The sequence below is a fragment of the Nannobrachium achirus genome, assembly GCF_963921795.1.
Source record: "Nannobrachium achirus genome assembly, chromosome: 20".
Classification (NCBI taxonomy): domain Eukaryota; kingdom Metazoa; phylum Chordata; class Actinopteri; order Myctophiformes; family Myctophidae; genus Nannobrachium; species Nannobrachium achirus.
The window spans coordinates 30,770,833-30,796,144 of record NC_137827.1 but is presented as its reverse complement, the minus strand read 5'-3'; the positions used below and the strand labels follow the sequence as shown (position 1 = coordinate 30,796,144).

General features: G+C 41.7%; 2 protein-coding genes across 4 annotated transcripts in view; one reads left to right on the top strand and one right to left on the bottom strand.

Annotated features, from left to right (window-relative positions):
• The window catches only part of fyna (FYN proto-oncogene, Src family tyrosine kinase a), a 28,742-nt gene extending 9,799 nt beyond the window's left edge, over positions 1-18,943 (bottom strand). Inside the window, exons 1-8 of one of the 3 annotated variants that reach the window (XM_080750722.1) lie at positions 18,803-18,943; positions 15,816-15,838; positions 11,919-11,995; positions 5,323-5,579; positions 3,959-4,055; positions 676-774; positions 333-436; positions 64-213 (exon numbers count right to left, since the gene is read on the bottom strand). In XM_080750722.1, the coding sequence (XP_080606848.1) occupies positions 64-213; positions 333-436; positions 676-774; positions 3,959-4,055; positions 5,323-5,569 (697 nt within the window). In that variant the 5' untranslated portion in view covers positions 5,570-5,579; positions 11,919-11,995; positions 15,816-15,838; positions 18,803-18,943. The remainder of the gene's footprint in view (positions 1-63; positions 214-332; positions 437-675; positions 775-3,958; positions 4,056-5,322; positions 5,580-11,918; positions 11,996-15,815; positions 15,839-18,802) is intronic. The other 2 variants (XM_080750721.1, XM_080750723.1) reach the window with 2 other exon arrangements.
• A 3,710-nt stretch (positions 18,944-22,653) lies between these two features.
• Positions 22,654-24,417, top strand: marcksb (myristoylated alanine-rich protein kinase C substrate b; the record flags this gene model as incomplete). The annotated part of the gene is made up of 2 exons (XM_080750976.1): positions 22,654-22,737; positions 23,860-24,417. The coding sequence occupies 2 exons, from the start codon at positions 22,654-22,656 to the stop codon at positions 24,415-24,417; spliced, it is 642 nt and encodes a 213-aa protein (XP_080607102.1).
• Positions 24,418-25,312: the final 895 nt, after the last annotated feature.

Sequence of the window (25,312 nt, the reverse complement as noted above, 5' to 3'; positions counted from 1 at the left end):
TAAATTGTATCCTTCCAAGCAGAAAATTATTGAGCAATCCTTACAATTGCTGTGGAATCTCACCGGAGTAGTGCTGTACAAGCTGCTGTAATGTCTCAAACTGTGCTCGGGTAGTAATGTAATAGCCTCCGCTGTCCAACTTGCGAATCTTGTAGTGTTTCACGTGGTCACCTTTGATGTCATCCCAGTCCTGGATAGACAGGGAGAAGGCCCCTAACACATCAAAGAGACACAGAATTACACTGAGAGGAAAAAAAAGAAACGCCAAGCATTTATTTATTTTAAAACATTGTTTGGAAAAAGTGTGTTAAGACACTATTGTGTCAAAGTACCTTTGGTTGTTTCACTCTCACGAATGAGGAACGTGCCTCTGGGGTTCCCATTGGAGAGGAGTTGCCTCTCTGCATCCTTTCGGCCTAGTTTACCAAAATACCAGCTGCAGGAAGGGATGGGAATGATCAAACTTTGAAGTTTTAAGTGTTTTGGAAAATGTTGCTTTTTACTATTGTGCCACATTTTTACAAGAGGCTGCATGATGGGTTCTCAAACACTGACATTTTTCCCAGTGATCTTGAGAGCACAGAGCTTGTTCAAAATGAATCTGTAGCTAGAGGTTTAGGGGTGTGTGTGTGACACACACACACACACACCTAATACTAAATTACTTTTACTCACTCCTCAGCTTGGATAGAGTCCACTGGAGCCACGTAATTGCTGGGAATGTAACCAGTTCCTCCCGTAGTGAGAGAACGAGCCTCCCACCAGTCACCCTCACTGCCGGAGGCGAAATGGAACCAGGAGAAAAGGGGGTGGAGAATAAACAACGTCAGATATACATAAATAAACACATTTTACAGGCATAAATATGCGCACATATAGAGGACCTATTGAATGGATGTCCTCTGCAGAAGACTAGTTAAAAAAAAAAGAAGTTTGCAAAATATATACCGGTACAGTGACTTTCCTATGCATGCCTTTGCAATGTTTCACAGAATAATCCGTATTAGATATAGAATCAGGGCGGCAGGCTGCCTGGGAAGCTGACAGCACAGTAGCTTTTTTAGTGGTAATCTTTTTTAGTGGAAAATAGTTTAGCTTGAGAACAGGCGTTATCTCTTAATGTACTGTAGATGTATGTCAGGAAGACATTCTGCATTTACAATGCTCCAAAACGTCCAAGCGTGGCCAGCTACTTTGCTGCCGAGTTGCCACTGGAGTGTTGCTCAAGCCACATTGTGTAAATGAAAATGGTAGGGTTGAATAGCACAGGAAACTGGTTAAATAACATTAATGAGTTATTCTTCCTTTTACCTGGAAATGGTGAAACAAAAGCATGCTTGATTGACACTTCACAGAATGCTGAAGGAAGTCAGCTTTTTTGTGTAGGGCATCACATCCGTCATGCAGCGCCAAGTGTCAGGCATCCGTTTGTAACATCATGTTGCTGCCGGCTTCCATTAAAAAATGACCTTTAGCCAATGTTCTAAATGTTCTCTCTAATTTTTCAATGGTTTGAGCAAACACTCCAACCCCCTGAGAATCCCATGAAAACTGCTGAGTAACATCTCACTCACATGTACTATGTGCACTGTGGCCCCATTGACACCACCTGCCCAACCCCTAGAGCCGCCCTAGCCCATGACCATACGATAAATGGCTTATACTAAGAAAATGATTACAGAAGTAATTGCAGTTAGATTACCATATACTATATCTAGGTCAGTTGCAATGAAAAAGAAAAAAAAAAGTTTGTCCATTCATTAGAATGATATCTGAACCGTAGATGAATACATATTGACAAACATTAGCTACTTGAAATTGATTTAGATACATGTGGTGTTAACACAAACATTAAAAAAGAATTAAGCCTACATAAAGAGCAAAATCAATACATCCTGAGACTGCAAAATAATTCAATGACATACTGGTGTAGGGCATTGTCAAAGATTTGAGAAACAAGTTGGCGGCGGCGCATAAACTTACAATGATGGACTACTACAGAAGCAATTCACTTAAATGATAATTTTGTGAATGGTTAAAAAGTAGACTATTCTTAAATTTAAATTAAGCAGATCTACAAGCTCACAGATCTTTCATAAGCTCGCAACACGTTGCAGGCCAACTGCTTTTAGATCTGCTTGTACAAACATTGCTGTTGTTATCGTATTACAATGCTGCTGCAATATCTGTACTCTTAAGGCCACTTTTAACCGCACAGATTCGGCGACGATTCGGCGGCGGAAGGCGGCGGAAAGCGTCTGTTGCCGAACGGGAGCTCATCGTCAGGTTTTCGGCAGCGGGTCGGGAACCTTATCGACCGAAAACTGGAAAACTGGACTTGCTCAGTTTTGTTCAGTCGCCCCTCGCCGTCGGTAAGATTGAGGGAGTTGTAGAATAGTTTACTACTGCTCCAAAACCAAGCCAAAACAAGCCAGAGACATTTTCCCGTCGCATATTTTTACTAAATACCATATTCTCAATCTCAACTCTCAATTCCTATTCCAATCGGATCCAAAGCAAAGCTAGTAGTAGGCTAGTAATAGTCCATCAAGTGCCCGTGTTGTTGTTTTCTTTTTTTTTCCTCCTCTGCACGGAGAACACGGAGAACAGAGCTGCCTCCGGCCGGGTTAGGGTTGCCAGATTCTGTGAGTGAAATACGCGACCAGGTCTATGAAAATAAGCCCAAAAGCGCGACCAGTTTCACCTCTGAACTCTATTACATTAGTTATTTTATAAAATAATGTTGAAGGCAAGGCCAAATAAGCAACTACACTTCAGAAACAAGCCCAAACAAAAGCAACCCACACAACTAGCAACATTATAGGAAAACAGGATCAACGTTGCTTATAAGGAGCAGACCTGGCACCACTGCCATACAGTAACTACAGTCGGCGTCGTCTGAAAAAAATAAAATAAAAAATAAGTGCTTAGTTTTTTGCAGTTCTTTGCAGTCTGTGTACAGTCAGAAGGAGTCTCCTGTAGGCTGTTTGGTGTGTAGACACCTTAAATGTGCACAATACCCAACAATGAAGAACCTTGAATATGACCAGCCACTATGACCAACCACTCTTAGAAATCAGTTGTCGATTCAGCAAAATGGGTTCATTCAAACAATTGGAAAATCTGCTTTCTGATGTGAAATTCAGACGGGGAAAAGTGGTTAACTTTACTGAATGGATATGTATTCTATGATTCTACTGTAGCGGAAGGTGTGTTTAGAGAAGGCAATACTTTCCCCCAAATTGTACCTATGTAAGGCAGCCACCACTTTACATTGCTTAAAACCGCATGGCTGCTAAAGAAACACATTACTGTGAGTACTTTAGCGAGTTGAAAGAGCTGCTGCAAATGGCTGTGACGACAGCTGTGGGATCTTTTGTGGATTACTGTTGACTAGGCGGCAACTACAATATAGCCTGGAAACTAGACGAATCTGCCAGTGCAAAAATAGTGATATGTGTCTAACTACAATACACAAACCCGGTTATTGAGCTATAGATTAGTTCACCTTACAGGGAGCATTGCATAGCCTGTTGATTTGTCGCTCCAAGTGTGACCGCAGAGCACAAAAACAAGGCATGCATCCTGGGAACAGCTCAACTGTCAAAGCACCAAAATCTTAACCACGTAAACATGCCTATTCTTGTCGGAACATTCACCAAAAACAGCAGATCTAAAAGAAATTTGGTGGAAGTGGTTAATACCACCTCGACCTCAGTTAAAAATTAAACTGGTCCATCATTATTACTGAGAACTGTCAGTGCAACGTGACGGATCTGTCTGGGGTCTACAACCAACTGATCCATCCCCTTGTGTTATTTCTGTGAAGTAACACTCATTCCAAATGCAACTCTTCTCAACATTCATGAAACATTTAAAAACAGTAAAGAAAAGAAATAAAGAAGAGAAAGAAAAGACCCCACCCTTCATGTTGTCATTCAGATGCTTTCATACTTACGTGCTGTTGAGGATCTGGAACTTCTCCCCCTTTCTAAAGCTGAGGTCATCTTCAGTCCTGGCTTCATAGTCGTACAGAGCCACAAACAGAGTCACCCCTGCAGGATGCAGATTACAAATCATATCAATGTCAGTTGATTATTATTTTAGCATTCTTTTTGCTTGCTTTGTTGATTTACATTAGATTTAATATACGCCTGTTGACCTGCATGAGTAGTTTCACTTTCACACTTCAAGTGCAAGTAAACACAACTTAAAATGTAATCAATCAATTATTCACTCCATACTTATGTATTCCTTCCTTCATTGTGTGCATCAAAGCCTACTTTATGTGTAGATCACTCCATAAGAGAGACCTTACAACTAATACTGTCAATGGTCTATAGCCCAGATGCCAATCACATCTGTCAGATGTGATAGGGAGTGACCTGGAAACCCCTGAAAATGTTAATATTAGTTCATTTCCTGGTCAGATCAGAAGCATCTCTGTACAGTCAAGCGCTCCAGTGCTTCTTGACAAAGGCCTGTATCTTTCCTGGCAAGAAATGTCTTCTCAAAGACACTTAACATGTATCAAGCCTATGGACATCTCAAGCAAACATGGATGTTAAAAAAGAGTTCAGACAAGGTTTATGATCTAGTTCCCTTCCAGATGACCTTACTGTGAGTATTTATTTTACAAAAGTCATCTGGATTTGGATATGACTGCAGATTCTGACTGCCCTCCTGTTACATGTTATTCATCCCAGCTGAATACTGACTCCACACGTGAGACACATGTTTCCATGCGTAGCTTACATTAATTCTGCCGATGTTAATTTATGCACTGCACTGCATACATGTATCTTTGAAGTCTGAGTAGGGAACAAAAAAAGAAACAACCTGTCTGATCCTTCTGGTTGTCAGATGTGGCTTGCCAAAGACCAACAATAATCTAGGTCACTCTGTTTTCCATTAACTTGCATCTAGTGGACATTCATCCTGTTTAGCTCCTAGAGCTAGACCATGGATGCATTCATGAGTCATGACACTGCCACGCTCCTCTCACACAAGAGAAGATATAAACACCCATATTTCATAATAAATGAAAAGAAAATAAGGCTTTAGGTATCAATGCCAACCACAAAGTAAGATCCTGACTGAATATTATTTTTACTTTGTCCATTTGTAACTCAGAGCGAACAGATGGAATCAAATAGACCCTTCCGGCTCTCAAGAGTTAAATTGATACTGACTTTGTACATCATAAATCCATTCACAACCACTGAGTTGGTTCTAAAGACAGAAGGAGCGAATAGACTTCCCGGCAGCGGCACCTGCCGCGGCAATGCATTCGCTGTCCCTCTCTAAAGAAAGCACACAAACCTGTTCCGCCCCGGGATCGAAGCGTCCCAGACTGCGAGGATGTGTGGACTCCCCCAAACACAGTCACCCCCTGTGTGGCCGCGCTGTGGAAGTTGTTGTAGTTGGGGATGGCGGTGACTCCAAAGCTTGGGTATTGCTGCGGCGTGGGATCAACGCCATAGCGGTACCCTGTGTTTTGTGTAAGACTGGTCTCTCGTTCATCAGTAAGTTTAGCTGCTTCTTTATCCTTACATTGGACACAGCCCATTCTCTACTGTCTGTGGGCAAGAATCGAGAGCAGAGACAGCATATGGAATGAGTAGGTACTGTACAAGCTTGAAAGCCTAACCTGATTCAAAATGCCATTATTACTGAATTTCCTTTGAGACTTGTGGTGAGCCTCTAGGAAATGATATCAATCAGAATTAATTGAAATATGCCATATTATTAAACTCCTATTGCTAAATATACAGAGGTACACTTTATCAGTGTACACAGTTACTTTAATTGGGATCCACAACATAAAATAAAAAGTGTGAAATATGTGTAAATGTCTAACATATACTAATATATCAATAACATGTGCAAGGTTTGCTAGTATGCATAAAGCAGCATCTCCAAATTCCCATCCATCCCACTAACCTCTCCTACTCATAACCCTTACTAGCAAGTTACACACAGTAGTTTTGTTTATGAGCTGGCATGCACTTTATTGTCTCCACCAGCCGAAGGCTGAGGGAGAGTATGTTTTCCCCTCCGTCCGTCCGTCCGTCCGTCCGTCCGTGCGTGCGTCCGTCCGTCCGTGCGTGCGTGCGTCCGTCCTCGCAGTTTGTGAGCAGCTAATCTCAGTCACCGTTGGCCCGATTGCTGCCAAACTGAGCACACACACTCCCTGGATGCCAATCTAGAACCTCTGCCCCACATTTTTCAAATCAGCCCCATGGTGGCGCTATAACAGGCCGATTTGTGTGGCCTGGTTGTTACCAGCTAATCTCCGGCGCCGTTGGCCCGATCGCTGCCAAACTGAGCACACACACTCCCTGGATGCTAATTCAGAACCTCTGCCCCACATTTTTTAAATCAGCCTCATGGTGGCGCTATAACAGGCCGATTTGTGTGGCCTGGTGGAGCACTGCTTCTAGTTTTTGTTTGTTTTACAAGGAGCCACAAACCCGTCTATACATTCACAACATACATAGGGCCCTAAATTAAAATGCACAGAGAGACTCATAAGACCCACTCCCTGGCTTTGTGCTTAATAATCTCATGAGGGAGGACCACGTGTACATTTCATCAAAAATACTTTCTATAATGACAGAGGAAATCGGTTTGGCCAATTAAAAGAGCCTTACCATTTTAAAGACCCAGTTAGATGAATGCACACATTCCAGCTCACAGCCCCTTTAAGGAATGGAAGCCAGTGTAGCCGGGTAACATGGCTATTAGAAAGAGGCGGCTCATGGCACTGTTGTCTTTAATCAGCATTAGCAGCCAACAGAATTTTGAGACTGGTAATTGAAAACACGCTTGTTTACACTGTGACTGTAGACTGCAGACAGCCACCACTGAGGGCAAACTGTGGCATCGTTGTAGATGAATCCGGAGGGAAATCATCGCACTGTTCTTGACCCCTGCTACAAGATGTGTCAGAGTTTTCAGTTGAAAATCTGTTATTTCCATACAGCCAAGTATAAATAAAGTTTGAGAGACCCAGTGAGAGCCACATGAGTTGGCTTGTCTGTGCTGGCACATCTGTGTCAAAGCTGTTTAAATTAATATGTGAGGTGATAATCTAGAATTAAACTGTTTCAGCACCATGCACATAATCTCAGAGAATCTAGTCTCGTTAAATCTGATACTGGCATTGTGAATATATTATTTTGATACCTTTCAGCTTCACAAAAGGTGTGGGAAAGCATGTTATATGATACAATTAAAAAAGGAGAAAATATAATATGCTTCTGAACACAATATGGTTCTAAGTTTTATCTTTTCAAAATGAAACCTATTCCATAATGCCGCTGAATCTCAGTGGAGACAAGTGACAGTATATACCTGAATTCCTTCAGGTCTGCTTTTCATTTACTAGCAAGGAACTCGAAACGCCCACACAGAAAAGAGTGCAAACAGATGTGTCATTTGCTACGTACAGTGGCTTATACAACAGGGGACAGGCAATATGTATGTGGACTAAAGACCTTCAATTTTTGTGGTCTTGCAAAAGGAACATAATTTCCCAGAGCAATTGCAGATCGAAATTAGCCTTTCAGTCTCCCTGTGCATAAAAAGTTGGCCTGCATCAAATTTGCCTTCCATCATTTTTGTGTCCACTTGTTTGAAACAGTGCCTTCTCTCTTGACTGACCAACCCTGCTCGGTGGCAGAAAACAGCACTGAAAATATTATTAGTTTATTTTGTCTTTTCTTTTTTTACTGAGGTCTCAATTTATGCCATGGACCAATGACAAAGCCTCAATGAACCTAAATGTCTCCTCTTTAGAACAGAATACATACAGAGGAGTCAGCACTGCAGCCAGTTTTCCATCAAAATCAGAGGTTGGTGAGCCGCATCTAAATATCTCTCTTTTGTCAGCCTGTCACAAAGTCAGCTGTAGCAATATTGACATGTTAATGTTAAGCCATCAAAAAACTATAAAATGACAAGGTAGCTTGCTAGCGAGTTAACTGTTACAGTAGCCCAATAAATTGTCAGTTGGGCCCTGTCTGTGATAGTAACTATAGAAACATTAAAGGACGACTTCACCACTTTTCAACCTGTCCTCATATAATTGGTCCTCACTATGTTCATGATAAAATAGCACAGTTTTGTTCTACTCGGTCTGTGTTTCATAAAGGGCTGTGGGCAGTTCAGAAACCCGTCAACCAGTGACATCATCAATGGGGAATCCAAGCTAATAGAAACAAACTGCAGGCTTTCTATTCCTCAAAAGTTACCAAGCTATAATTGAAGCCACTGTTCTCACAATAATACAAATTTAAATATATATTTTTGAAGCGGTGAAAGCTGCTTCCAAGGAGTGGCTTTGTCTGTCCCGTACAGTCTGTCCCATAGGCTTCCAAGGAGTCCCGTGTCCGTGTCATGTCCCGTGCATGCAGTATTGATTGGTCAAGCTTCACATGACAATTTGGCCCTCCAGACAAAATCATTCATTCATTAAGAATTCATAAAAATATAGAACTAAAACACAAAGAAAATACAAAATGTATATATTTCATAGCTCTAGAACACATGGAATAAAGATTCACCGCTTCACTTCGAACCGAGTTTTGATTTTTTAAATCTGCCTAAAGATGATGTCACTGATAGACATGTTTTTGAACTCCCCGCAGCACTGCTAAGAGACACAGACCGAGTAGAAAAGAATTGTGCTATTTTATCGAGAACATTAAGGACCAATTATATCAAGATAGGTTGAAAAGTGGTGAAGTCGACCTTTAACTCTTAAACTTAGTTCTGGTCCATAGCATTAGAAGGAGTTCTCCTTAACGCTAAGGGAACGATGAGCCCTTGCGCTCACACCCCAGACTGGTGAGGCTGCTCAGCCTATTGTCTAGAATAAAAATAAAATACACGTTCACTACTCACCAAGACGGTTTCCGAGCCCCCCACCTCACATCTAAAATGCACTTTTTGGCCAGAAAGGTTTCACCGGAAGGCAAAATGTGGTCAATAGCATTTTTCTATTGACAAGATCTGTAGAGGGCGCAGTGGAGTAACTAAAACGTTTTTTTTTTCTTTCTATTTCTTTTTTTTTCTGGTGAAATATTTTCTGGCCAAAAAGTGTATTTTAGACACTTGAGGTGTAGAGTTCTCAATGGGCCTGAAAATGAAGCCGGGCCTAACTGGGCCCTAACTGGGCCGGGCCGGCCCACTACTAAGCATACATTTTAGGCCCTACCTGGCCTGAAAACGGCGGGTCGGGTCAGGTATGGTCGGGTTTGGGAAGAATTTGAGAACTCTATCACAGAGTAAAAGCAATACAATATAAAAAAAATAAAAATAAAAGTAAACTTTTTCCATTGAGCCCGAGGCCCTACACGCGGCACGCCCCGACTAATTAGCATACATTTTAGGCCCTAACCTACCCTAAATGTCAGGTCGGGTTTGGGTATGGTCGGATTCGGAATTCGAATGAAACTCTAATGAGGTGTTCCCACTAAGGAAAGTAAGCTTTCTTCAAGGGATATTTCACTTTCAAAAAACCTTTAGTAATTTTATCGTCTAATCAAGCTTTTGGGAACACCCAGGACAGTTTTTGAGTTGTTTGATTCAGTTTAGATTTAGATATTTGATATTCATTTTATCAGACACGCCCCCTTCCTATACAAACCCATTGTAACTTTTTAACCATGATAGATTTAATGAAAATACCCGTCCTTTTTTTGGTGAATCCTGACATCCTCCTAATACGTGAGCAGGTCTTGTCAATAACATTTTTGGAGCTGTGTGGAACACAAGCTCCCTATACGTGGCCGTGTGTGTCTGTGGGTGGGTGGGTCTGTCTGTCTGTCTGTATGTAGCCTCTGGTGTAGCCTGACTACCCTGGGTGACCAGAGAGGTGCTGTTGAGTCTAGCCTGCCCTGAGCATCAACTGCAATACACACACACACACACACACACACACACACCCCCACCCCACACACACAGGCACCCCCCCCCCCCACACACACACACAGGCACCCCTCCCCCCCCTCCCCCCACGACCACCGCTCAGTTCACACACACACACACACACACACACACACACACACACACACACACACACACACACACACACACACACACACACACACACACACACACACACACACACACACACACACACACACACACACACACACACACACACACAGCTCCACTTCGAACAGAGGTTCGATTTTTCATTTATTTTTAATAATTTCTTAATTGTATTTTATTTTTATTTTTTTTTATAATAATTATAGAAAATAAACTAAAATGTTATCGAAAGAACACTGCCTGTTCGTGTATTAGAAGGGCCAGGAGTCACCAGAAAAAAGGATGGGTGTTTTCTGAATTGAATCTATCATGGTTAAAATGTTTTATTTTGATTTAAAAGGGATGTTTCACTTAAATACAAAAACATTTTAACTATGATAGATTCAATGAAAACACCCATCCTTTTTTCTGGTGACTCCTGACGCCCTCCTACACAAACAGGCAGTGTTTTTTCGATAACTTTTTTAGTTTCTTTTAAAAGATTATTAGGGAAAATGAAAAATAAATAAATACAAAAAATAAATTATTAAAAATAAATGAAAGGAGTTATCGAAAGAACACGACCTGCTCACGTATTAGGAGTTCGTCAGGAGTCACCAGAAAAAAAGGACAGGTGTTTTCATTAAATCTATCAGGGTTAAAATGGAGTTTGAAGTTACAATGGGTTTGTATAGGAAGGGGGCGTGTCTGATAAAATGAATATCAAATATCTAAATCTAAACTGAATCAAGCAACTCAAAAACTGCCCTGGGTGTTCGCAAAAACCTGATTATATGATAAAATGATGAAAAGTTTTTTGAAAGAGAAATATTGCTTGAATAAATAGTTCAAAATGTACAATTCGGCAGCCACTTTGTTATGCAAATTAGAAGGTCAAAAACTCAACATTTTGATTGGGAACCAGGTTTTTCAGATTCTGCACCCTTGAATTATGTGAAACTAGCTCTTACCCGTTCAAAGATATGAGCTCCAAAATGATGTGCAGTGTGTGGGTTATGGGATGTGCACTGTGCACACAGTATATGAGGGATGGAAAGTAACTTTAACTGGTGCTTGCATGATAATATGTAGGAGCATCAATGTAAGAAACCCGTTTCGTTTAATGGCTACAGAGATACTGTTCCCCCAGCCCGCCCGCCCGCCCACCGCACGCACGCACGCGCGCGCGCACACACACACACACACACACACACACACACACACACACACACACACACACACACACACACACACACACACACACACACACACACACACACACACACACACACACACACACACACACACACACACACACACACACACACACACACACACACACAGAGCTGGTTAAACATTTTGCCTCAAGCTAGATGCAGAATAGATGTGCCTCATGCTAGATGCAGAATAGATTGTAGATACACCATAAAAATGCTAATATACAGCATACGATTTGTGAAAGTGACAAACGGGCTTCACAGTTATGTCAGGTGTGTTCATATGCTAATGGTGATGCGATTTCAGATCAATTGCTCCAGCCACTGAGGAGAAACGCTGTTTCAGACAGACAGACAGACAGACAGACAGACAGACAGACAGACAGACAGACAGACAGACAGACACTCACTCAGACATTCGCAAAATTATAGTATAGATGGCCTGGTTCCCCACTTTTACCCCCAAATGCCTCTAACCTGCTTATAGAAGGCCTTTTTTCAGAATTTCTGCCTGACTATAAGGGCTCATTGGTCCCATAGCGGAAGAACTCCTTCTAACGCTAACTTAAACCCTATACTTCATTGAACAGAGCTGCCTGGCAGATAGTCCATTTTCTCTGAATGTTTGCACATGGTTAAATCAACAGTTGATGTAGTACTCACCTACTGTTTGCTGTGGTTTTGGTGATTCCAGATCTTTATTTGTTCCACATTGCTTAGCAAACAGTGCAGTGGAGCCACTGTGGAGGGAAAGAAAATATTGTAATTCATTATACATACATTCACAAGAGTAAAACATCCACGTTAGTAAATGAACCAAGTCATAGGATTAGCCTACTGTATAAGCTTATACCAAAGCAGAACAGATAGAAATATGAGATAAAAGAAGGCTGCTGGCAATCCATATGCTAAGTGATCAAATAATGCACTGGCATTTGCTGCACCATACATAATGGGCTAGCAGGTAGTGTATTAACTATCAATTTTCTTTGCGATTACTTTATCTTAAGAAAAATTAAGATTAAACAGCATTTTGTTTTACAATAAACTACATTGATTAGTCTGATTAAGCCGATCTACAAGCTCACAACGCATCACATTGCAAAGTGAATGCGAATCGTGAATGAATGTTATGGTGGATTTAGACTTAAGCTATAGTATCGAGAATTGCACTGCATCTGGGGCTATTCCTAGAGGAAATAGAGTCTAAATGACTGGAGATGTGACATCACCATGTTGTCTGTGGGGATTATGGAAAGCTTTCTGCTCTAAAGTAACATGGCCTGGTACTGATGAAGCTTAAAATTATACCATAGCCTTTTTGCTGCATAGAATCTGGGGCATGTAAGCACTGTTTACTACATGTACCCATTGTGGTGTTGTTGTGTTGGTGCAGAGTATTAGCTTAATATATATGAATCATGTCTCTTTTAGTTTTTAGTAATTGTCTCCGCCAGGCCGAAGGCGTGGCCGAGACCATGTTTTCACCCTTGTCTGTCCGTCCGTTTGTGTACGGCTAATCTCTGGCACCATTGGCCCAATTGATGTGAAACTGTGCATGCACTCCCTGGAGGCCATTTTTCACATTGGCCTGATATAGCGCCACCGTGAGACTGAGGCATTTTAGCTCCAACAGATTTTGGCCAAACTCAAACAAATCGGTATACAGTACATGATCTCTGTATAGTCATGTGATCAATAGTGGGTGTCGCATTTCTCATATTCCATTCTGATTGACTATGATTAGCTTCCAAAGTTTGTGGGGGTGGCCCCACAAAATGACACATCATGAATGCAGCGCCACATTGCTGGGAAACTTTGCACACACATTCCCACTAAGCCAAGGAAGAACCTCCATCATTTTGTTGAACAGCCCACTTCACGTTTTGGCCTATAACTTCAACCATAGGTCGTACAATCAACATATCTTTTCTCCTGGGTGGGTTCCCACTTTGTGCCCGATAACATTAGTAACCATAGTGCGTTTTCTTCAAAACACTTTTTGCTACTAGCCCTACTCCTACAGATTTAGTCCAAAACTCACTCAAATCGGTACACACGATCTCAGATTTCTTAGATCCCATTTAAATTGGCTACAACTGCCTTCAAAAGTTTGCGGACCCTGGGTAGGCAACCCAGGCTGGCGGAGACCTGTGCACCGAGGAGCACACCTTTCTAGATGTAACCTCAGTTACGGAATGAGCACAGCAAAGATCAGACATTTCTGGATGCCAGACACAAAAACAATTCAGAGGAATGACTGTTTTCCAATCATATTCAATGGCCGTGAACTCATCATTTTGAAATTTGAAGAGATTGGCAGAGTATCAATTCCATATTATACTCTGAAGCGTTAAAGCTCAACTCCATACTCTCATATTATACACTCAATGTTAAAGCTAAATCCATATATTCTCATATACTCTCTAGAGTTCAAGTTCAAGAAAGGGAGAGCACTTTGTTCCAACCCCCGGAGATGTAGTTACAGTATATATATATATATATACCAGTAAGACTCCCTAAATCGGGAGATAAGCGACCATCAGGTCGCATACACAAACTTTGGAAGGCAATGGTAGCCAATATGGGAAATGAGACAGATCCATGTTGATGACATGACTGCTTTGCGTGATTTTAGGGCAAAATCTGTAGGAACAGTGTCCAAAAATGTGTTTTTCAAAAATCGTCCAGATGGTGGCGCTAGATGGGACAGATGCATTTTGATGACATGACTGTAGAGATACTGTGTACCGGTTTGTGTGATTTTAGGGCAAAATCTGTAGGAGCAGTGTCCAAAAATGTGTCTTACAAGAATCGGCCTCAAGGTGGCGCTAGAAGAGGGCCATGTGAGAAATGGGTGGGGGTTGTGTTTAGGGCTGTCACAATTATTACATAATCGTCTAATCGTGATTATTTGACATTATCGCAATTATTTTGTCAAAATCGTCATAATCGTGAATGTTGAAAAATGTCCGAAATAGTGGAAATAGCAGATCTACAAGCTCACAACGCGTCGCATCGCGACTCGTTGTGAGCTTGTAGATCGGCTATTTCCACTATCAATGTTAGTTTTTAAGTAGTAAGTTGTCAAATATGTCAGTAATTTCTTTGTATTTTTAGGTTATGTGTCATATCTACCATGTACAACTTCAAAGCCTAAAAGCCAAACAGAAATGTAATTATCAATGACAAAAACACAATTAAATCGTTAATCGCCAATTATTTGAGTGACAATTAATCGTCATGTAAAATTTCATATCGTGACAGCCCTGGTTGTGTTTTGGCAGCCAGGGAGTGTGTGTGCAAAGTTTGGCATGGATCAGGGCAACGGTGGCGGAGATATGAGTAGGGGAAAAGTGTGATGCGTGACGTGACTGACAGACCGACGGAGGGACTGACAGCCGGTGGAGGTTTTCGATAGTATAAGTACTAACTGCGACCTAACAGTCGCAATTAACATACTCTAACATACAGTTTGGTGAAAATAATTGTGATGCGCTGTAAGCTTGTAGATCTGATATTTCCACCAAATGTTCCCCCCAGAAGTGGTTAACAACATTGTGGCTTATGATCTCTGCCAGGGCGAAGCAGGGCAGAGATTATTGTTTTCTGTTCTATTTAATTCTATATGAACTGAATAGCTGAAAATCAGTTATTGTTGTATTATTGAGAACATAGTTGCATAATATAGATATTATTATAAATAAGGAGAAGAGTAGAAGGACCACTTCACATACAGTACTAACATTGACAGACATGCTGTCGTGCTAATGGCTCAGTGCCTGACCCAAGGCTTTCCAAAAAAAGATGATGGAATCAGAGCCAGTGGGGGCGAGACTTTTCAATGGCAGTATCGCATGACGACCACCTCGGCCTGCTCATCATGCTATTTTCAGACCCAAATGAACAGCTTGCCTGCAAGAGAACCATGCTGGCGTGATGAACTGTCCAATGGGGACACTATTGTAACTACATAATGTGGAGTAAAAGTTAATAGCATGAGACAGAGTGAGAGAGAGAGAGAGAGAGAGAGAGAGAGAGAGAGAGTCACTTGAATTTCACACACAAACACAGTCAGTCAAACAGGCCTTGCCATAAACAGGGAGACATAATAATAATAATATTAGATACCCATTTCCTCCCACGAGGAAAATTCAGTATTTTCAGCCCAACCCAGCTGATTTGCGGCCCACAAGGAGCTCATGAGCAATTAGGGGTAGAGAGTCTTGCTCAGGGACACACATCGACATTGCTACCCTGGCCTGGAATCGAACCTGGGAGTGGGACAACCAGGGGCTCTGGTTCCCCAGGCGGGCTCCCTAACCATTCAGCCCCTTAGACATCCCCACAGATGCTTTTTGAAACTCTTCCACTGAGCAAGTCCCTTGAGCAACATATCACATCTTAGATCCCTTGATGGTGGGCAGGTTATTGCAGGAAGTGAGAGGATTTAAACCACTGAACTAATAATACTCTCCTAAAGTAATTGGATGGGTTTAGATCCACATCAGTCACAGTGAACACAATGACAAATTAATTTCATGAAATGGAAGGCTTTACCGTAATGCTGGAACAGCATATGCCTTAATCGTCCACAACAACACAGTCCAGGGAGCCATAATGAGATACACCCCATAGCACAATCAGGAGATCAATATCAAACATATAATTTTGCGAATGTCTGTCTGTCTGTCTGTCTGAGTGTCTGAGTGAGTGTCTGTCTGTCACAGCGTTTCTCCTCAGTGGCTGGAGCAATTGATCTGAAATCGCATCACCATTAGCATATGAACACACCTGACATAACTGTGAAGCCCGTTTGTCACTTTCACAAATCATATGCTGTATATTAGCATTTTTATGGTGTATCTATATCTATTTAGCCTACAGTAACTTTTGTGACCACACATGTTAAGGGAGGGGCGCTGTTGTTCAGGCCATGCACAATCACACACAAACCCACACACACACACACACACACACACACGGGGGGGGGAGTGTGTGTGTGTGTGTGTGCAGGCGGTGGGGGGGGGGGGGGGTTCTGGCCCTGTTACAGATGTTGTCCAAAAATCATGCAGATCGGTACACAGTATCTCTGTAGCCGTTAAATGGAACGGGTATTTCTTACATTGATGCTCCTACATATTAGCATGCAAGCACCAGTTAAAGTTACTTTCCATCCCTCATATACTGTGTGCACAGTGCACATCCCATAACCCACACACTGCACATCATTTCGGAGCTCATATCTTTGAACGGGTAAGGGCTAGTGTTGAATTAAAAGGACAAACATGTCAGGGTCATGCAGTGTCACACACACAGACAAGTATTAACGTAGCAAACTGGTCACCATGCGAATATGGTCAACAGCATTTTTGGAACTTCTAAGTTCAAGAATATACTGTATATTATTAATCTAGTTGATTCTATGATCACTACATATTAAACTGAAGCAAGCGAGCCTTTGCATTAATTCAGTGGCATTGTAAACCAAGGTCAAAACTCCTACAGCCCTCCTACTTAACGTTGGTGTTGCAACGAATTGCAAAATGTGACCCACTATACATTAACCACTTTCACTCTGGTATCCCTGTTTTGAGAATGTCATTAAAGGCAAGGGAAAAGGAAAAGTCACAAATACCAATTGTTTAAGCACCCAATGCTTCGCATCGTGATGCATTGGGAACATATAGAGATTCACGATTTATTTTTAAAATAGAACGTAAGTGGTTAAACTTGCCAATAAAGGGTTGTTTTCAGCTGTGTGGACCATTTAAATGACAGTGAAAGCCAGTAAGCTTACTAGTTTCTGTACAGCACTGACATACAAACTGTTCCTTGTGTCCCATTCTCTACAGAGATACAATATTAGCTTGTCTTCAACAACTGAGTTCATTCAGTGTATCAACAAGACAATAACCACATTTCACTGGCCCACAAGATTATCTAACAATGAAATGTAGTGTTAGCCTTTCAAAGCATTCTCTGAGTAGTGAATGAAGAGGTAGTTAGAATCCCAGAGCTGGGCCTCAGGTTTAAGTGTGGGACGTGGGTTTAGTCTAACTGTGTCGTGGTGTCACACTGTTCCCCATTAAGTGAGTTGAGTCATGTTAGCTGTTAAATCACTAAGTCCATTCTATGGTATTAGCCTAAGTCTGTTCTATGAGGCTTGTGACCTGGAGCTGAACATTGTTAAAATTAAAGGGAGAAACACATTTCAAAACAACATTGACTTGTTCTTTCCAAACAGCTACAGATCAGTTCCTTATTAGTGATGATTCTGGATGTTAGTCGACAGTGGGGTGATATTGTTGTTTCCAGATCTCTTGCCAGTGCCGGGTAATGGTCAAAGTAAGAATCCACTGGAAATTATGATGTGCTGGGCCTAGGCCTACAGTAAGTGAGGCTGGAGAGTTTTTGGTGAAACCAAAGAATTAATGCTTAGGTTGATGGAAAAGTGTGAGTGGGCTACATGACGACTCTGGGACACCAGATTTGGTTAGTGTGGTATTTGTAATCTGAAACATAACAAGCTGAATAATAAATGATAGTTGATTACAAAACTGATGTGCATAGGCCTACAAATATTGTAATGTCTGAGTCTACAAAACCCTATACTGAGAAACACAATTAAACGGTTTCAAAACATATTTTGTAACCTTGTCCTTAATTTACAAGTCTCCAATGTGTCTATCAAGAAGGTTTAGGTCTAGAGGCCAAAGACAGAGAATCTGGGGTAAATGGTGCCATGGTTCATGGAGCATAATATGCAATGAACTCCATTCATCCAAACGTGATACATATCACGCACAGCAAATGTGCTGTCATTCAGCCTACCATGACAGAACGGGACTATGAGCTTGTGGATGATAATGTGGTATTGGCAAAACCAAGAATGAGTCTAATCAAGTAAACTTTGTACAGACTTTGACTTGGGCTACACACACAAACGACACATGAAGAAAAGCACACGAACCTACATGATGCTGCTGCAACAACATAACAAATAGCCTATACTGTGGGGTTTTATTGTATTCATTTTTACAAGATGCACACGTAAATATCCAGACACATTAACGGACTACTGCAACTTCAATTAGATAATGAACTGTTGCAGTGCCATTAGCTAAGTATCACAATTATTTTTGAACGAATCAATAGTAAGCATTGTAGGCCATCGCAGCGTTCAGTTTTGTGCATAGCACAACACACTGGGAAGAAGCTATTCTGCAGCGCCTACAACCCTGGTGCTGCAACAGAGCCGAGCTCCCAATGAATCACAGCATTGCTAAACATCATCCAGAATTACGAGTTGCTTTCTTTTCTTCTAGACTACTCCACTGGCCAAGGCATGTTTCTCCCCTGAAATAAATTAGCGGGCATCTATAGAGCATGTGAAGAAGACGCTGGCTAGAGCGCAGCAGCGCCACATAAACTGTTATTTATCACCTTTCCCGAAATGAATTCATCTCGCAGGCTACACTACATACATACAGCGCAGGGACGAGGAGGGTGCACCAATGAAAGTCAATACAGAAAAACGTGCTTACCATGGACAATTCTGACTAATCCATCGGATTTCCCAGGACTGACGCAGGAAACGTGCCGATATTGTTCTACTTTCTTTTGGTATTTTTTCCTTACATTGAGAAAATAACGGTGGCATTCCAGACAGCCCTACTGTCGATTCACGAGCCCTGTCGCCGTGCGTACAGATGATGATGGCGTAGAGCTGATGCGGATTCGCACAGAACGGAGCCTTGATTGGCACCAGTTTCGGCCAATCAGATGTTACGATGTTTAGCGGTCACATCCTCTTCTTGGAGTCTTCGGAGTGACTGAAAAACAGAACAGGCCAGGCCGGCTGCACCCATTCCATAGCAATAACAGCAGCCAGCCCAGCAGGCTTGCTTTTTAGCATCTATCTACTTTCTCTGAGGTCTAATTCTCTGATTTATGGAGTTGCTGATTTAATGCAGCCTATTAGACTAGTGTACAAAATATTGTTTATTATATAGATTATACTTATTAGACTATTACTTTCGATCAGTCATCGCCATGTATGCCCTAGGACAGGCCCAAGTGGCCCTATCATACACACACATAGGCCTAGGCTATTGGAAATGAGCGTTGTTGGTTTACTTGGTAGGGACTAGCTCTGGTCCATAGCGTTAGTGGAGTTCTCCCTAACTCCACTAACGCTATGGACCAGAGCTAGGTAGGGACCAGACAGACACTCACAGAGCCATTGAGCCAAGGAAATATGATTTTAAATGAGAATATCTTTTTTTTTAAACAATATGTTTATAAATGAGAATATCTTAATCTAAATAGCATTGCACATTTTTTGGTAATAAGAACCATGATAGAAACAATATACAAAACAAATATTGCCAAAAAGGACCAACCACTTCCCGCAGGACAATCCTGAATGGATCAAAAATGTTTAAAGTAGCCTTCATGTCATGAGCTGTTAGGTTTTGTAGGATTGTAGTATGACCATCACCATATACTGTGCTGTGTGCAGTAATTTGGTTAACAATTAATTTTGGTTCCAGCTCCTCCTGACAAAAATGGGATTAAGACTTAAGTCAATAGCCTAAAATGAGTTGGGGCCTTATAATTAGACATTAATTGGCCTGAACATTTTAATTAAACCCAGGCACTGGTTTATGTTTAAAATAGACTATAAAGAATGAAAAAGACTGAGGAACCTTGACTGATCTCATGTTGGTTGCTGAAATCCCATGGAAAACAATAATTGTGGGTTCGCCCTATTACGGAAGTTGGTCGTTTACTAGGCTAGGCGAGACTTGTATGTTATACCAAATCTTTAGGTCAAGTTTATTCTCTGCAAAAACATTACAGACAATACAAAGGCAGGGTCAAGTTTATTCTCTGCAAAAAAATGACAGACAGTACAAAGGCAGGGTCGTTGGCCAATGAGGAGCAGTGTTCTAGGTGTCATCATCACCAACAAGTGGGACCTGATATCGCACGTTGGCTCGAGACCAGTATGTTATATCAATATGTTATGCTATACTTTACGCCCCCTCTGTTATACTAAATCTTTATGGATCAAGTTTATTCTCCTAAAAAAACAGTACAAAGGCAAGGCCCTTAGCCAATGAGGAGCAGTGTTCTTCTATAGGTGACATCATCACCAACAAATGCGACCCGATGTAATTGCGACCTGTTAAAAGAAATAATAATAATAAAAATAAGTGCGACCTGTTATAAATAACAACAACACCCACATGAAATCTTTGTAGGAGTCTCAGAAGTAATGTTTAGAAGAAGTAAGTATGCTCTCCCAAATCTTTATAGACCTATAGTAAGATTATTCTCCTCAAAACTGACCAACAGTACAAAGGCAGGGCGCAATGATGGAGCAGCGTTCTTGGTCAGTTTGTTCTCTCAAATCGTTATAAGGTTATTCTCCTCAAAACTGGCCGACAGTACAAAGTACAAAGATGTGGGCCCATACATGGTGTTCCATGCGAGGCTTGCGAGTCCACACTGTTTCGTAGGAACAGTATATTCTAATTCCATTCTGATCATCTCTGTAGAAGTAGTTGACAAAATATAAAGTAATTGCTATAGAGTAGTAGCCTAATAAGGGTGAATTTGCAAATATTGTGAAACGCCACCAAAGAAGACACCTCTTAGATTAGATCTCTGCTCACATCACAAGCCCATATTATAGAAGAACCATATTCTTTGACCTTAAAGTGCAGTAAGTGGTAAATTGGTCAGCACTTCTGCTTAGAGACAATTTGTTATTGAATGAATCTAGACAGACCTAAGAATGATACTCATTTACTGAGAGGGGTGTATTGGAGGGCATACACTGATGTAACCCTATATAAGCACTTAGTCTACTGTGATAATGTCATGGGGTCTTGCAGTGATTATTTAGGCTATAAATCATTCCAATTAAATATACACATACAGTATACAAAATAATCAGATGCTGAATCATATTTACGCTATTTTACTGACATCTATTAATGTCTGAGATTGTTTTCTTTTTAATGGGAAAAACTGCTGGGAGATCGAGAGAGCTCAGCATAAAACAAAAGTATGGTGGGTTAAAGATGTCAACCTGTGTAGGCCTACGTGGTAGTTCCAAGGTAGGTCTCATTATAATCCACTCTACATAGTAAGTCATCACTATCATAAGAGTAATCGTCAATCTCTTCTCGACATTAAATTAAAGGCCTGATTGTAGTGATGTATCTTAAAGCCATTTTGGAACGGTCGGTAACCATGGAGATGTGGGTCATGTGATGATGTGAGAGTGTAGACTTGTGGCTGCTGGTGGGTAAGAGTACTGCAGGCTGGAACAGCCATCAGCAAGGCTGTAAACTTCATTATATAGGTCATATCACTGGGATGCTTCACTAGCAACAAGGCAGACAGTCTCTGTTATGCAAGACGGGATAACAGGGGAACTTCTTTGGGGGGGCTTGTGTAGACTTTTGTTTTTCTGGGTGGCACATATGTTGGGAGGCTGCATGGCACAATGGGCCCGGCTGATCCCTCTGTCAGCTGTCTAGAGATAATGAGGTTGTGTTTTCTCTTTTCTGTGAGCCTACAAAGTAATACAAATAGCCTGTGATTATGAACAATAATGGGTAGGCTAGCCATACGTTTTGCTGACAATTGGTGTTTTTTTTTCTCCACTATTTGTGTTTTTTTCATTGGCTCATTCTCGCACACATTGTAAACAAATTACCTTTTAGATGCTCTTACGCCCTGCTGACAAATTCTAAACTTTATATATGTAGGCCTATCTCTATTTGATTTTATATGCTATCGTTCTTATAATATCAAGTTTCTTGAGTTTTGAGGGTGACAAGTTGATCCCCATGTTGTTTCTCCCTGTCCCATTGTCCACAGCACCCTCTCCAGCTCACGAAAATAGCCGATCTACAAGCTCACAGCGCGTCGCATCGTGACGCGTTGAGAGCTTGTAGATCAGCCATTTTTGGCGAGCGAGACCGCCGTACGACGAAAATAGGCGTAACTCTCCGCCCCCCCTTTTTTTAGCGAGACTTGTGATTGGTGGAGACAGGATTGCCGTGTCGTCATAGCTTGGAATGCCCATTCATCAGTGGACTTGGGCGTTGTACTCCGCATCTCATTTGCGGCGGGGGCAATTTCTCCATTTACAAATTCTGTCCGAGAAAAAAAAATTGAAAGAATTTCGCCTTCCTTCAATTACATCTTACGGGATTTTTGCAAGCTTTTATCGGTTCGCCGGGGCACATTTGTTTTCAAGTTGATTCCTTGACCAATTTGAGAAGGAAGTGTCGGCGTTTGAGTAGATTTTTGGAAGGAAGCTTGCGGTCTTTGTTCATTCATTTCATCGGTTGGGTTCCTTTGTTGAACCAAAAGCATGGGAGCACAAATCACCAAAACCGCTGGAAAAGAAGAAGTTGCTGCAGAAGGCGCAGCTGTTGCAGCCAAGTCAAACGGACAGGTAAATAGTTTTCAACATATACTAAAGTGTGTAATTTAACATATCAAATTGTTTCAATTTTGTGATGTGTTGCATCAATGGCGTGCTCCCTGCTCATTCTAGCGCATCCCCACGCTCACCGGCGTTCAGGGAAAGTGGCCACATGCATCCATTTTCACTAGCCACTTTTTGCAGTCAGAATCTGAAAGATTTTGGAACGAAACATGGTTTTAGTCGCTTGATTCATCGAGGACCCTCGAATCATTTGATTAAACATTTTCTTCTTTGTTCCAGTGCAAGTATTCCCGCAAAATGGTATAATTCTAGCTGTAATTTACATCAATAACTCAATTTCTCTCTTATGCTGTTGGATGTGTAAAGCTATGAGCTAATAAAAGCTATGGGTGTTTTTTTATTGCTTGATGAAGGGAAGGTTTGGAGCAGCTCACTATGGCATGGCCATTTTAATCACGATACCACGCCTTTGTTGCCAGGTTGAAGAAAAGCAATATTCTCTGTGTTCCCAGAGTTCAGATGGGGTCGTTTACCAGCAGCATGTTGTTTGGGAAGATACAGAAATATCTTAAATGTGAAATAGAAATGTTTTGACAAGGGCCATGCAAAATTCCCCAAATTCCTCTGTCCTTGTTTCACATTATGCCAGAACGCCGCCTGGTGGATTCTGGTAATGATGAAGTCTGACTAGCCTACTACTAGAAGCCAGCGATCTGTCGTCACTCTCCTAGTAACAGATGTTGCTGCAGTTTAAGGACTATTTTCTGATTGGCTACCACTCAAATAATTTGAATAAAGGTGCACAGTATAGCAGATTTAGCAGGGGGCAGTCTTGTGTACAATCTTTCATAAACAGACCTCATGGGTGGGCATTGCTGGTATCATGATTAACAGCCCATCTACTGATGGTGGACACCTATGTCTATTTTTGCATGAGGTGCACAGTTTAGCAGATTTTGCAGGGGGCAGTCTTGTGTACAATCTTTCCTAAAAAGGCATCGTGGGCATGGGCATTGATGGTATCATGGTATCATGAATGATTACAGCCAGCCAATCTACTGATGCCTATGTCTATTTGATATTTTGCATGGGTAGTATTCAAATTGTCTTGCTCTTTTCTCCTAATAGGAGAACGGCCATGCCAAGTCCAATGGAGATGCCTCTCCGGCTGCTGAGGAAGCCAACCAGGTGAACGGCAGCACTCCTGGTGATGAGGCACCCAAAGAGGCAATGGAGAAGGTAGAAGTTGCGGAGGTCAATGGAGACCATGAGCCAGCCGCCACAAATGGAGAGGCCTCTGCCAAGCCAGAAGAGGAGGGCACTCTCACCACCAGTGAGGATGGCAAACAGAAGAAAAAACGCTTTTCCTTCAAGAAACCCAATTTCAAGCTGAGCGGCTTCTCCTTCAGGAAGACAAAGAAGGAATCTGAGGAGGGGGCCGAAGAGGGAGCAGCAGCCCCTGCTGAAGGAGAGAAGGCCGCTTCTGAGGAGGAAGCTCCTGCTGCTGCAGCTGCTGAAGAAGAGGCCAAACCAACCGAAGCAGCCGAGGAGACAGCCAAGGAGGTCCCAGCTGAGGAGCCCAAACCCGAGGAGGTGAAGGCAGAAGAGAAGCCAGCTGAATCTTCACCTGCGGAGCCAGAGACTGCAGCTAGTCCAGAGGCCCCTGCTGCTGCTGCTGATGAGTAATCTTGGAACAAGATGCCAGAACAGAGGATGAGGAAAAGTCAAAGAACCTGTCTGACTGAAGAAGGATGTGAGGACTTGTCTAAAACCAGGGATTTTTTTGTTGTTGTTTTTTGTTGATGTTTGTTTACTGTTCTACAACCATTTCATCCATAATGACTGCAATGTCCTTGGTGGTGATGGACAGATCTGTGGTGGTGTTACAGAGGGTGACCTGCTTCGTCACTGATCCATCGGTGTTTGCGTCTGTGTGTGTGTGTGCGCGCGTGCGTGCGTGCGTGCAAGGGGTGTGTGTGCGTGTGTGTGTGTGTGTGTGTGTGTGTGTGTGTGTGTTTTATACATGAAACCATTACTAACTGTATTGACAGGTTGCCGAAATTTGACTATTTAAATGAAGTATTTGGTGCTGGGCAATTGGATGTAGCAGCTAAAGCTGTGTCTGCAAGATTTGACACATTGTGATATTTAAAGGGAAGTCCTAAACAAAGTCTTAAATGTTGTCTTTTGCAGTGCAGTTGTTTACAACTCAAGATGCTCCTGTGGACACACTACCATTCCTGAACTAGATTTAGCTAATTGTCAAAAGAAAAAAAGGTGCTCATCACTCATTAGTTTCCACCATTTCAAGATTCTGTAGTAATGCACGTTGTATAGACTTTGATATTACTGGTTTTATGACTGAGATGTACCTAAATGACTGATGTTTTTAACAGATTACCCATTGTAAATGAAGTTTTCTTGTTTTTCACCATTTGTAAGATTGAATAAAATTGGGAGATGTTTTAAGCAAAATTTGCATCAAGCTGTGCTGACTAAAAATGAACTCATAGTGTGGTTTTGATTAGACTATGAAAGGCACTGGGAAACTAGGCAAAAGGCCAGTGCAATCTTAGAAATC